Source organism: Lepisosteus platostomus, chromosome 5 (assembly GCF_059453375.1).
Source record: "Lepisosteus platostomus isolate fLepPlt1 chromosome 5, fLepPlt1.hap1, whole genome shotgun sequence".
NCBI classification, from domain to species: Eukaryota; Metazoa; Chordata; class Actinopteri; order Semionotiformes; family Lepisosteidae; genus Lepisosteus; species Lepisosteus platostomus.
The window spans coordinates 8,287,844-8,302,790 of NC_142615.1; the positions used below are offsets into that span (position 1 = coordinate 8,287,844).

The following is a 14,947-nucleotide window of genomic DNA, read 5'->3' on the forward strand; positions in this document are numbered from 1 at the left end:
GGTGCTTTATATTACAGTACTCACATCGCAATCTTCTGTTGAGTGAGAACTCTTTGCTTGTGTTCAGAGAGAGGCAGGTTTACACAATTAAATGCAGGCACACTCAACGTGTTGCAGAGTTGCGCTGCTGTTTTAAATGTACCTCTTTTAGTTCTGTTAAATCCTAAATTATTTGAACTAATAATATACTATAATAATATACAGTAAATATACTGATCCACATAAGAAGTGCTTTCGGTTTCTGATCATTTTTATTGAGCGCTGCTCTAAACTTTACATTTGCTCGGGCTAGTTTTCCCCATGAAAAAAAGACATATCCCTAACATAGAATATGTGAATATGGAATATAGAATATGGAGATCATCTCCAGCTTTGAGCTCAACTACAACAAGAAGTCATGCTAAATGAAGTATAGTAAGTAGACATCGCCAGACAACAGAACGAGAGAGTAGAAGGCAGGAATATATCTGTGTAGTTAATAAAATAGTTAAAACAATATAAAAACGTCTCTTTATTAAGACACACAACATGGCGACGAGAGATGAATGCTTGACGGACTCAAAGCGAGCAGAACACTGCAGATTTTAGTTCTCTTGCTGGTAGAAACGAACTTTTGAATTTTCGGACTTTTCGTTTAGCTTGCGCCATGGAAGATATGGCAGCCGCACCAAGAAGCTTTGCTTATGCCCAGCTTTTTCCACCGCCTCTACTGAACCTCGGAGCTCCGGATTTGTATACGGAATACAAGATATGGAGTCGTACAGATTTTTTTTTTAAATAGCCAGTGGATCTACAGAAGCTTAGGATGCCGTGAGACGTGCTACATTACTGCACTGTATCGGGGCTCCAGTGCAGCGGATTTTCGCCAACCTCCCTGTAGAAAAAGGTACACATGAACAGACTGTAGCTGCCTTAGACGCTTACTTTACACCGCGGAGAAATGTGGTTTTGGAACGGCATAAATTTAGGCAGAGAACTCAGGACGAATCTGTTGATGTTTTTGTGACTGTACTAAGAGAACTGGCTAAATCGTGTGACTTTGGAGTATTGGAAACTGACATGCTAAGAGATCAACTTGTGGAAAAATGTGCACATAAGAGACTATAAATTGCTGCAGGAGGAAGGGCTGACTTTAGAAATTGCTCTTACAGTCGCTAGAATTCATGAAGCAGCTCAAGCAGAATCAAGAATGCTTTCTGACCACAGTGACAAAGTGACACTGAACGGGGCGCTCGCTCATACTTTACAAACAAAAGCCGAGCAGCAGGGCGCAGTCATGCTAGAGAAATAGAAGAACAGGGGACGGCTGACATTACATGTTACAGGTGCGGACTAACAACGCACAAAGCAGATGAATGCGGAGCGTGAACAGCAAAATGTCTACACTGTAAGAAAACAGGACATTATGCACGAGTGTGTAGAAAGAGACGCTTCTCATCAGGAAAATAAATTTAATACAAATAAGGAAGGGACAAAACTGCGAGCAGTTCAAGAACCTTCTTCAGACACAGATGAATTTGTTAATTCCACTGACCCTGAAGGTAAAGAACTGTTCAAATAAATGGCCAAGAGATAAAAATGGTGATAGATACAGGAAGTCAAATAAACTTCATTGGAGTAGAACTTTTCAAGAAAGTGTTTGCACACAGAACTAAGCCTCAGCAGACTAAGAAGAAAAATTATGCCTATGCACATATGAGTCCACTTAAGTGTGTTGGCTACTTCGAGGCACAGCTGAAATGGCAGAAAAATGTAATAAAGGACAAAGTCTTTGTAGTTGAAGGAAATATAGAAGTGTTGTTGAGAAGAAAAGCATGTTTTGATCTGAAGATTCTGAATGTAGGAGACACTGTCAATGCGGTTGACCAGTCTTCAGAGAGGTTTAAGCGGTTAGCACAGGAATATGAGTCACTCTTTAAAGGCTTAGGACAGATCAAGGGGTTACAGTCACAAGGTTACAGTAGATGAGAAAGTTTCACCAGTAGCTCAAAGTCTGAGACAAATACCCTATCCAATGATAGAAGCTGTTAATCAAGAGTTAGATAAAATGTTGGATGATGGAATTATTAAAGACGTGAATGAAGGTGCAGAATCTCAAATATTCTGATAATACCTAAAAAAGACACCAAGGAAGTGAGACTGTTTGTGGATCTGCGAGAAGTGAATAAAGCAGTTATCAGAGAGAGACATCCAGTACCAATGGTTGGCAGCATATTGCAAGCAGTGCAAGGAGCCAAAGTTTTTGCAAAGTTAGATGTTCGAAAAGGATTCTGGCAAGTTAAGTTGGCCCTGGGATCAAGACACCTTACTACCTTCACCACACACAGGGGTTGTTACCATTTCAGAGTAGTTGCTTTTGGCTTGTCTAGTGCCCCAGAGGCCTATCAGAAGGCTATGGACTCAATGTTGTGTGAAATGCCAGGTGTTTTATGGTATATGTATGATGTTGTAGTAAATGCGGAAAATGAAGAACAACTAGAACAGAGGCTCAGGCAAGTATTCCAAAGATTCCAAGACAGAGGCTTAACTTTAAATAAAGATAAGTGTATATTTGGCCTGAAAGAGATCGAGATACTGGGACATTTGGTCACTGCAGAAGGAATAAAACCAGACCCGAAAAAGGTGGCAGCTGTTTGCAGTGCACCGAGACCTGAGAATGTTGCGCTTCTGCACTTGTTCTTAGGCACTTGTGGATTTTTGATTAAATTAATTCCTAATTATGCAGATATATCAGAACCCCTTAGAAAACTAACGAGGAAAGGACAGAAGTGGGAATGGAGATCGGAAACTGAGAAAGCCTTTGCCGAGTTGAAAAGAGCACTTGTAACTGAACCGTGTCTGGCATACTTCAAACTAGATGCGTCACCAGTAGTGATCAGTGACGCGAGTCCTGTAGGACTTGGAGCAGTATTGCTACAAAGACCAGAAGAAGCCAGTGGCATATGCAAGTCGCTCACTTACCCCAACAGAAAGGCATTACTCGCAAATAGAGCATGAAGCCTTGGGTTGTGTTTGGGCAGTGGAACATTTTAGGACATATTTATGGGGAGGCAAGTTCACACTTCAAACAGATCATAAACCCCTCATTTACATGTTCAATCCCAAAAAGGCAACATTGTTACCACCCAGGATACAAAGACTTGGATTGAGATTACGGCCATATGATTACAAAATTGAACACATAGTAGGGAAAACCAGTGTCGCAGACTCATTGTCACGTCTTCCTTTACCAGACACAGAAGACACTGGTTATGTAGACACCTATGTTGATAGAGTGCTTTCAATCAGCACTTATGAACTGCATGCACTGACATTTGAGGAACTTAAGCAAGCCACAAACGAAGATGACACATTGAAATTGTTGATGTCCATATTGGAAAAAGGACAATGGCCTAATCCAATTCCAGAAGAACTTCAGCCATACCACTGGTGTAGGTTGGAGTTATCTACATATGATGGACTGCTTTTAAGAGGACAGAGGATTGTGTTACAGAAAACAAAAATCAGACAAGCATTGAAAATAGCACATGAGACACATCAGGGTGTGGTTCGTACAAAACAGTACCTGAGAAGGAAATTTTACTGGCCCAACATGGACAGTGATGTTGAAAGACTAGTCAGGAATTGTTCCACTTGTGTGTTGAATCAGCCATTGTAGGAGGATCAACCTCTCCAACCACTTGAATTACCACCAAGGCCTTGGACAAAATTGGGCATTGATCTGGTAGGTCCCATTCAGAATGAATACATATTGATTCTCACAGACTATTATACCTCTTACCCTGAGGTGGTAGTTGTATCAGACATATCTTCAGCCACAGTTATTAGAGAGCTGATGAACATCTTTGCATGATTTGGTTATCCAATAGAGGTAGTAACAGATAATGGCAGGCAATTCATAGGACAGTTGTTTGAATAATTTCTGACTAACTGTGGAATTAAACACATCCGTGCATCACCTTACTATCCGAGCAGTAATGGCAAAATTTAAAGATTTAAATTTTGCCATTATCACAGATACCTGAAAAAGGCCTTGAGAGCAGCTGCGACAGAAGGAAAAAAATGGAGAGAGGAACTCCCTAAGATTTTGCTGGCTTATTCATCAACACCTCACAGGGCATCTGGAGAAACCCCAGCTAATCGTATCTTTGGACGTGATATCCGGACTAAACTACCAAACGTGGAAAAGAAAGAAGAAGAGCCAAGGGACATTCAAAAGACAAAAGATTTCCATAGACATCATGAGGAGTACGCACACAAAATGAAATTATATGCAGACGAGACACATCGATCAAAGGGATCACAACTTCAAGGTCGGTGATGTAGGGTTTGTAGCTGGCCTAGACAATGGTAAATTGGATGCCAAGTTCAAAGACACTCGCTATATGTTATTGAGAAACAGCTCTTGTAAGTCTTTTGAGTTAGTGAATGTGGAAGATGGCTAAAAAATAATGAGAAATGTAAAACATCTTCGACACGCTCCTCCATTGGACCATGATTTTGAATCTGCAGAAACAGAAAATGCTGAGAATACTGGACTTTCTGATGTGCAGGAAGTGCCGAGTTCCCAGACAGTGGAGAGTACATCCATAGGAGAGCCAGTAACTTTGCCCAGAAGTGAAGTAACAACCAGAAGTGGCAGGGTTATCAGGAAACTGGCTCATTTCAGAGACATTTAAAAATATAAGACTTGCACAGCTCTCCAAATGTTAAATTGCCCTATTTTGTTTGTGTTATCTATGTACAGTAGATGTTGCTTAGACTGCTAGAAATGAGGTGATATTTAGAAATGACTTAAGTAGAAATTGAACTAAAATTTGAGTTGGAACACATAGAAATAGTTGAAAAATAAAGTTGTAGGTGTTGAATAGAAATGGAAGGTTTTACATACATTTTGTTGTAATAGTTAATAACCGTTTACTGTTTGTTGATATAGAATTGTTACAATTGTATGGTAAAGTTATGGACTTTAAAAATAACAAAGGAAGGGATGTAGTTTAGTGAGTAGACATTGCGAGACAACAGAACGAGAGAGTAGAAGGTGGGAATATATGGTGTAAGGGCGTGATCTGTGTAGTTAATGAAATAGTTAAAATAATATAAGAACGGCTCTTTATTAAGATACACAACAGAGATATTTCAAACTTGATGGGAAATTAATTTTTTGACACAGAATCAGATTGAAATAACACAGACGACCGGGATATGTAATATCACTTTAAATCTCTGAAAGTCACAATCAGCTTGACACAAAGTACACAAGGAGTCTTGTCTGCACTAGAGTTCAAAGAACAGTCAGGCAGGCTCATAGTTCCTATTAGCTGTAGACCTCCACTAATTAAGACTGTAGACCTGAGGAGTTACTCTGCACCATTGAGTAAGAAAAATGTTTAAGGGCTTTTTCTGGTTTTGAGTCTCTGTAAGAGGCGAAGCAGACTTGGCTCTTGAATGCAGGAGAGAAATCCAGAGGATTCCTACCCACCCCCCCATGCAGGAAGGCCAATGTGCAGGGTGTGAATCCACACTCTGTAGGGGAATGTTGGGCTCTGTGGACACTGTGGACAGAGAGTCAGCACCAGGAATGGCTACTGGTGGATATTTCTTCATTACTGAAAACTCTGCCAGATGCTGTAGCACCCCCTGGCGTTCACCCATCTGCACAGCGCACAGTGGTTCCCTTGTCTGCACTGGTGCACCCTGTAGCAGTGGCCATAGTCAAGACAGGACACCTGAAGATAAAGAGTGCAGTGCCTCTCTCACCAGCCGTGGCTCAGTGTTTGAGAGGATAGGTATCACTGTTATGGCCTGTTCCTCTTGATCCGCTCGTAGACGTCTGACGCTGCTCTACCCACCCATACACTGGCCGTAGTGCCGACTATAGTTCCTGTGGCGATCCCAGCCTGCACAGTTATAGCGCCCCCGACCAAGAAGGCCCCAGCCACGCCTCCAGCCACACCCCCAGCCACGGTCAGCACAGGTATGGTCACCACACAGCCCACAGTCAGGCCAAACTTGATCTGATAGATCTGCAGGAACTTCTCACTCTTAGTGGCTGTGTACTCGCAGAGCTCCTCAAACTCCCACTGGCTGACTTTGTCCTTTACATAGTCCAGCAGTTCTGTCTTCTTTACCTCCAACATCTCCCTCATCTTCTTTGGACGTTTCAGCATGTTATTGCTCTACAGAACATTGAGGGGTAAGTACACTTCAGAGTAAAGGATAGCTCCATATATCTTTTGAACATTCCAGTACACCCCAGAAACAAGCAGAAGACTGCTCCAGAACACCCTGGACACAAGAGCCTATGCCAGAACACCCCGGACAAAAACAGAATGCAAATGTACACAAAGAAACAAGGAGTGTCCATCAGGACAGCCCAGAATGAAGCAAGAGGTACCCCAATTAAACTCCCACACACATCTATAAACTCAAAATATTCCCACACAATCATATATTTACCTGCTTATGCAGAAAGCCATCAAATTCCTGCTGCGCCTGCAGGAGAATTAACTCCTTCAGGAACTTCTCTCGCTCAGAGCCAAGGAACTGTGAGAGCTCCTGGAAGTCCTGCTGACTGACTTCACCCTGCACATGGGACAGCAGCTCTACCTCCTTCTGTTCTACAGTCCTCCTCATCCCCTGTGTGGGGACGGGCATGATACTTCTCTGAGGAAACAGAGCACAGGTTCACTTTAGAGCAGAGGGCATCACACTACACCCTCTGAATTGCACAGGGCTCCCAGAAACAAAAAGGAGCCAACCCCAAAATACCCCAGAAACAAGCAGAAGACATCCCAGTGGCATCCAGTAAAATACACAGACAATGTGACTTACAAACACTCTCTCATACCCTCCTTGTTTGTCACACTCTCACAGCCTCCGTGTTTCTAACTCTCACATGCTTCTTGTTTCTCATACTCTCACACCCTCCTTGTTTCACACACTAATACACCCTCCTTGTTTCACACACTCACACCCTCCACATTTCTCATACACACTCCTTGTTTCTCACACGAACACACCCTCCTTGTTTCAAACTCACACCCTTCTTTATTACTCTCACACCCTCCTTGTTTCTCACTCTCACACCCTCGATGTTTCTCACCCTAACACACACACCCTCCTTGCAAGACTTTAACATATCAAAGGATCCTCAGTTCCTCGCAATATTGTCTGCAAGGTGAACCTTTGTAGGGATGTCTGAGAACATTTTGGGGTAATGTTTCTTTCTTGAGGTTTGGGAGCGAGCCATAAACTCTACTGGAGCTTTCAGAGGAGTAAATGGTTTTCTGGAGGTCAGGTTGTCTCAGTATCTAGGACACATAGAGCGCAGAGACAGTAAGATCTGACTTCAAGCAGAACCTTTTCAAATCTTAGGTTCTTTTAAAACCCTGTGTGACAGAGGGATCTCTTTCACCGTCCACGGACGGTACAGTACACAACACACATTATCCCACAAGTTACACCTGTATTGCATCCACTTTCCTGTCAGTTAGCTAGCTATTGAGGGTGCACCCTTGTGGCTTGGCTGGCAGTTTCCCATTTCATACATGCAAAACATTACCAGAATTTATTTTGAAATCGGTTTCCTGTTATCTGTAGTAAATCAGACACAAACACAAACTCTGAAGGGCTAACGTTATATTTTCTGTTTATTTGTACTTAGCTGTGTGAGAGAGCTGATAGGGGCTAAGTGTGTTGGGACTCCTTGTTTGTAATTATCAGAGGAAGGGCTTATTATTTTTTGTGTATATTTGTTTCATTTCTTTACTTTTCCACTATATATAATTGTTTGTTGGTTTGTGGGGAGCACTGTCCTAATAAATCATCACTTTTGCACCTAAGTGCTATTGTGGCCGAGCCATTGTTCTGTTTTAAAATAACTAACTTGGGCACCCCTCCTGCCCTCCCTGTGACACCCTGCTCCCTGATATTGTGACAGAAAAGAAGTAGGATTGCTTTGTAGTAACAATAATGGAAAATAAAGAAATTCTTACTGATCATAACTGATAATTCTGTTGCTGCATGCTGTAGGTCAGAACCAGTAGGTTCTTGAAAAACCTCTAGCAGTCACAAGACTTTAACATTAGGGGAAAGAGAAACACAGAGAGGACATTGCTGCACAACAGCTTGAAAGCAGGAGTGTGAAAACATCAAATCTTGAAAAAGATGAGGGGACCCATGGTTAGTATCGCTGTCTCGCGCCGCTGGTGCCTTCATTTCAGTTCTGGTCCTGGGGCTCTATCTGGGTGGAGTTTGCATGTTCTCCTGTGTTCATGTGGGTTTTCTCTAGGTGCTCCTGTTTCCTCCCAAAGTCCAAAGACATGCTGGTAGATAAACTGGCTTCCCATGCTGGGAGTACCCTGTCTTCTGCCTGCAATCTAAAAATGCTCTTGGAAAACTAGTTTACACAAATGTTGTTGCGTGGAACCTTATTATTTTCTGTGACCCCTAATGTAACATTTATAATGTGCTGGCTGTCTTTGCAGTTTAGTTAATACATTTGATGTTGTTTTGTAATATTTTGCAGAGTCTATATGTATTTGCCCTTCATTGTAGTATTTCGTCTCCGAATAATAAACTTCAAAAAAAGAAAACAGAAGGATTATAAGTAGAACACACACACACTTCTTGTTTCATACTCACACCCTTCTTCATCACTCTCACACCCTTCTTCATCAGTCCCACACCCTCCTTGTTTCTCTCACACACAGCCTCTCAACCCTCCTTGTTTCACACACTCACACGCTCTCCTTGTTTCTCTCACATAGTCTCACACCCTCCTTGTTTCTCTCACACACTCTCATGCCCTCCTTGTTTCCTCGTTTCTCACTCTCATACCCTTCTTCTTCATCACTCACAGACCCTCCATGTTTCTCACTCTCACACACAAACCTTCCTTGTTTCTCATTCACAAACCCTCAAAGAAAAAAACTCAGTCTTCACTCAGCTTTCCAGACAAGCTTGTCAGAAGATTGTCAAACAGAGATCTTTAATTCAATATTCTGAAGGGGAGCATATCACAGAGAATGGGTTTCTCCTAGCACTCAGTAAGATATGCTCAGTTAACTGAAGTTACACTTTCCTTATTATACATTAAAAGTAGGCTAGACTTTAACATATTAAATAAATATACAGGGAAAAGACAGTGTCAGAAGTGTTTCAAGCATAAACAAAACAGGACAGGAAGATGCCATTTGTCTCTAGTTGAATACAGGCTTTAGTTGCAGAAAGACTTCGGTCTTAGGTGCAAACAGAAAACCTTTCCTGTGCATCGTCACTGTCTAGACCCATGTCACTCAGTCTTCCACACCCTCCTTGTTTCTCCCCTTCCCCCCTCCAGTTTCTTATATGCACACACACACACACACACACACACACACACACACACACACACACACACACACACACTCTCACACACACACTCACCTGCTCATTCAGAAAGTTGGTGAATTCCTGCTTCTCCCTCATGATGATGAGGAGAGTATATTCTTTCAGGAATGTCTCACGCTCAGAGCCCAGGATCTCCAAGAGTTTCTGGAAATCCTGCTGACTGACTTCACCCTGCACACGGGCCTTCAGCTCAGCCTCTTTCAGCTCCACAGTCCTCCTCATCCCCTGTGTGGTGTTGTGGATGATCATTCTCTGAAGAAAGGGGGAGCAAGGTCAACAAGCCCAGGAGTTCAAGCACACACACACTCTCTGACACCTTTATACTAACATTGTCACACACTTTCACACACTGTTACCTGCTCATTCAGAAAGATGGTGAACTCCTGCTTCACATGCCGGAGAGTGAGCTTGTTGAGGGCATGGATTAGCTGGAGGAGGAAGCAAAGGAGTTACCGATTTAACTGACATTGATAGAGATGTTCTGGAATGAAACACACATTTCAAGGAATGTTCTATCCTGACAGGCTGAACGAACTGAGTCTCTTTATTCTGAAGGAACTGAAAACAGGAACAGAGAACAGTTGAAAAGGTTTTCTGGGTCAGCAGGGAAGAGAGGGACACACCTCTGCAGGAGAGGAAATTCTGTATGTGCTTGTGAGAATCACTTGTGCCACTTCCTGTGAAGACAAGAACAAGTTCAGTGTGGTTTCGTTGTGTAGTGTGGGGTCACAGCTTCACAGTTTCCATCACAGGCTATGCAGGTGTTAGTTAGCCCCAGTTCTGTCAAATTGGGACTGACACCTACACAGCTTCTTCCCCCAGGCCATAACTCTTATAAACAAGGACACTTCTCTCATCCCTCCTCTGTGATCAGCTGTACATCTTCATTTGTAGTGCAAAAACAAAATCTACAGATAAAAAGTGATATGTACAATTTAACGATACACACAGTTAAGTAATAAAATGTAAAATTAATACTGTGTTTATTTACAGAAAATATCAGTAGCATGTGCCATTAAATATATATATAGAGATATTACTTTTATGTTATTGGAATTTATGTCAATACCTGCACCAAGAGAAATTTATTGTACATTTTGTAATTAATGAATAAGGTTTCTGAATTCATTCTCAATAATTGACAGACAACACATCAGAACAACTAACAGTTCATATCACACTGTATCCACTGTATGGCTTGTAGTATATAGGGCTTTACTGCACTGTACTGGTTTTTAACTTTTTAACATGATCTTTGATGTGTTTTACCCTAGTGGTGTATTGATGGCTGTTGATTGGTTCAATGAATAATGTCTTACCTTGAATATCTCTGCCAGTGTCTTTCCTGTCACAGTTGACTGTATTGTCTGCAGGACCTGGACAATGTGGTTGATGTACTCTTTCAAGCAGTGCTGAAACTGTTCATTCATTTCTTAGAAAAACACGAGAAAACAAATGAGTAATAGAAGCTAGTCTTGAATTTAGACTAGACTATTAATTTTTGCTATTCACAATCCTCACAAACTCTGACACATGCAACCCAGTGGATTTCCTCAAAATGAACACTAAACCACCAACCAGATGTCACACTCCTTTATAAGCTCTTTGGGGTTTCTTTTCTTTATCATACACACACTTTCCACTGAGGGTGGCAATCACACTAACCACATCATTGAGGTAGCAGGATACATAATGTTACGATCCGTGCCTCTCGGCAACGGAAGAGGCAGAAGTAGGTGTAGCCCCTATCCATCAGTTCACCTATCAGTTTTCCCATTCACCACCACACCCCCGTCTCATCCTACTTAAACACCTGTCCTTCCCTACCTCGTTGCTCAGTATTGGTTTTCCCTATCGAGCTTCCTGGTTGCGCTTCTTCTACTCTGTGTTTGTCTTGGATTTCGGCTTACGGTTTTTCCCTTTGGACTTCGGCTTTTCGGATCTCGGCTTGGATTGGTACTTTCGCTCTGTCTTGGATAACTGGCTACCTCTGGATTCTCGGATTGCTCTACGGACTACGACTTCGGATCACACTTCGGCTTCGGTACACGTTCCCTTTCAGATATCTTGCTCCCCCTGGACTCTCGGCTCGTTCCTACGATTACGGTTTACTTTCGGTTTACGACTTGGCTTTGTTCGCTCCTGCAAGTGGGTTCACTCACTAGTTCGGTCCCTATTACCGAACTCGTAACACATAAATCCATAATCCATTACATCTGGGCCCTTTGACTTCAGAGTCTCCAGTTCATCCGTTTCTCCTCACTGCTAGGAACCTCCTGCTTCCAGACCCCAACACAGAGCCTCATGCTTCTACTCCATTAGGTCACTGTTTCAGACTCAACAGGTGCCTCAGATTCCCAGGTCCACCTCCAGCCATGATGTCCTCCCCTGACGCCACCAGGTTGAGTTACAACCTGGTGGCTCACACAAGCTCACACTACCTACATCACAGAGTCTATTCGGCACTACACACTGTGCCGAGACCCAACACACTTTCCCTCTCTAACACACACTCACAACCTCTCTGGTTTCTCACTCTCACACCTTTAGGTAATGAACTCACAGCTGCCAGCGCACCACTGTGTTACACCTACGTAGCTGCCAGCTCACTTCATTGTGCCCAGCCACCACCGCACTATCTCCCAGAGGGTGCAACTAGATAGACCCCACTCGCTTCCCCGATAACAATGTATTGCCAGGGGGAGGGTCCCTCTACCACACAACCCTCTCTGATCCACACACACTAACTCACAACTCACACATACAGTGGACACGACAGCCCTGCTCTCACACACTAGCAGGATGCTGTCCCTTTAAATCTTTCTATGATCTCATAAAGCTCAGTTTCTTCTGTCAGTCTCCTCACAGACTGACGTTTTCACTCTTTTCCCCGCAGGCTATTCCTCTCATAATCCCCGCTGGAATTGTCATTCGTCTCCACCCCCTCACAAGGTTAATTCATCAGCGAATCATTCTTTATTCACTCATACTAGACATGGCGGCACACTCTTCTAACATCGTCCCGACTAGTAGGGGCTCACAGCAGCTCACAGCCGCTACTGTCAAGCTTCAGCCCGGCTCTCCCACAGCAGAGCCTCCACATTTGTCCTTTCACTACTGCAGCCACAGCCACACTATGTTCTTGCTGGATGTCCCCCCCCTTTTAAACCACTTCTACAGCTGCAGTTCATTCACCTATTCAAGTCTGGTGTGGTTTCCATGGCAACGTGTCTTCCTTAATCCGAGTTTCCACCCTCCACACCAAACACTCCCTGCATTGTACCACACATGCTTCCAGGCCATTAACAAACTCACAGCATTGCAGAACTTTACCACCCGGAGCTACCTGTAGCTGGTTTGCTACTCAACAGTACCTCCCTGTGGTTGACCAGAACACCTGTCTACAAGATTAGGGCAGCTGCTCTGGGAGTGGAACTGTCCGGTTTTTACCTTGCATGGTTCCCTGTTGACTCCAAAGCAGTCGGTCCCCAGGAAAGGGCATGAGGTGGCAGCATGGCCTCTTCTCCCTGAGGATCCTCAGAACCTGTTTGTTTGTCCCTGACTCCTCCAAGCGCTGAAAGCACAGACAGACATGTCGACAGGAAAGGGGTAGGATCCCATCCCTCTGTGTCTAAAATAATGCAGCTCTGAGCCTGAAGGAACAGGCTCTGGAGGGGGTTTCTTTAGTCTTGAGTCCCAAAATGACAGTCTGAAGGAACTGAGTCTCTTTAGTCTGAAGGATGTGTCCCACACTGCCAAGCTGGAGGAACAGAGTCTTTTTTAATCCAAAAGGAGTGTCCCACACTAACAGACTGAAGGAACTGCTTCTCTTTAGTCCGTGGCCTGTAGTTGTCTGTATGAGGCACTGTTGTAGCTCCTGACCGGTCTAGAGTATCAGTATCTCTCTGCCTTTCTCAGCACGGGTCAGGGTTATATATACAGATGCAGCCATTCAAAATGCGCGGGCGATACCACATTATTTTCCGGTATGCTGTACGCAGTCTACCGCAAGCTACCGGTAAATACCGCGAGTTACCGGTAAATACTGCTAGTTACCGTAAATTCTCCTATAATACGACAAGCAAAATAATAGTATCCGGAATTTCCGCAAGGTGGAGCTAATAAAGCTCAACCTCTCATGTTTGAGCTGTGGCCATCAGTCTTTAACGAAGATATTACTAATAGTATTAGTAATGAATGACCTTGGACAAGCTGTAAGTGTAAACTCAAAGTATTGCCCTGGTCAACATTCTTTTTTTCATTGACCGTCTTTGTAAAAGTAACACCACAGCATTTCGCAATCACGCATTTGTTTCCAATCATGCAAAGTACAGTGATTCACCATGCCTTTCACATGCTCATAAAAGAGATTGATTTAGGAACATAAACATATTACCGTATGCAAACTGTACTGTATACAGTATGTATATGTATATTTAATGTCTTAACTGTGCCCGTTTAAGTATTGAATATTCATATCTAATTTTACCACTGAAGGGAAATCTGAGTAGCTGAGCATAAAAAGAATAGGAGCATACTGCAACACGTGTGAAGGCCATAAACGATATTAATTTTGGAACATAAACATACAGTATATAGCTGGTCTTGATACTTTAAAGAAAAAAATACACACCCGTATTCCATTTCTCCCTAAACATTTTAAGCTTCGAAGTCTTTAACTAACGTGATACTGGAGTCAACAAGCATACTTTTAGAATTTGATTAAAAGGGAATATAATATGGAATCGCGTATCTCAAGAATTTAATAATGGTATGATTATATTCGTGTACTGCGACAGGGCTGTGTAAGGCTGTTTCGCCTCCCTGTTCATGCGAGCTGTCTTGTAGCCTACTTGTCTAGGTGTGTGACTAACAATGCACAGGTTGTGTGTTCAAATCCAGCTGGTGCTGGACTTTTCTTTTAACAAACATTTCTTCAAAAAAATAGAATAGCGATATTATGGACAACCAATTGACTTTTATATTTCAAAATATCGCAACATGATCGATTCTAAGTCATTTTTGATAACAATGAATAGTCACCTTCTTCCTTTCTGACAGCGGTTCCTGCTTCTATTGTGTGTGTGTGCAACAGAGTAAATTTTTATAGAGAAATGGAGGCTGGACAGTATGTGTTACAATATAAACATTTATATTGATTTAAATCGTGTTCTGGACTTCACACGCGTTGCAGTATGCTCCTATTCTTTTTATGCTCAGGCACTAAGATTTCCCTTCTGCTTTGTGTAAGGATGGTATCAAAAGCAATCTTAAGTGGTGAGAAAGCTGTGCTCAATGTATTTAAGGGACTTTCGAAACTCTGCCCCAAAGTCATGTGACTGATTTTTCGCCCTGTTTCGTTGGTTAAACGCAATGATCACAAGCACCACCATGGTAACTGGGATGTGTAGTTTTTAATTCGGTTTGAATTATAACTGTACGTACTGTCTTCATATTTGGCCAGAGCTTTAAAGAGAAGGCACGCCAAAAAATTTCGGTGCCGTCGTCTCCGCTTTAAAGGTACCCCCGTGCTGGAAGAATTTGACCTTGGAAC

At 42.8% G+C, this 14,947-nt stretch overlaps 1 protein-coding gene across 1 annotated transcript; it reads right to left on the reverse strand.

The window, feature by feature from the left end:
- Positions 1-5,714: 5,714 nt before the first annotated feature.
- Positions 5,715-13,094, reverse strand: LOC148663030 (uncharacterized). Its single transcript, XM_088633023.1, has 7 exons — positions 12,844-13,094; positions 10,713-10,825; positions 10,017-10,070; positions 9,750-9,821; positions 9,430-9,645; positions 6,460-6,666; positions 5,715-6,179 (listed from the first exon to the last, which is right to left on the reverse strand). The coding sequence occupies exons 1-7, from the start codon at positions 12,893-12,895 to the stop codon at positions 5,799-5,801; spliced, it is 1,095 nt and encodes a 364-aa protein (XP_088489149.1). The 5' UTR covers positions 12,896-13,094; the 3' UTR covers positions 5,715-5,798.
- Positions 13,095-14,947: the final 1,853 nt, after the last annotated feature.

What these genes read in the sequence shown, in the direction of transcription:
- LOC148663030 (XM_088633023.1), bottom strand. Translation starts at nt 12,895, where the DNA reads ATGCCCTTTCCTGGGGACCGACTGCTTTGGAGTCAACAGGGAACCATG. An exon ending in TCAACAGGGAACCATGCAAG is followed by an intron (nt 10,826 to 12,843) that starts GTAAAAACCGGA and finishes TGTTTTTCTAAG; the next exon opens with AAATGAATGAACAGTTTCAG. An exon ending in GAATTTCCTCTCCTGCAGAG is followed by an intron (nt 9,822 to 10,016) that starts GTGTGTCCCTCT and finishes TTCCTCCTCCAG; the next exon opens with CTAATCCATGCCCTCAACAA.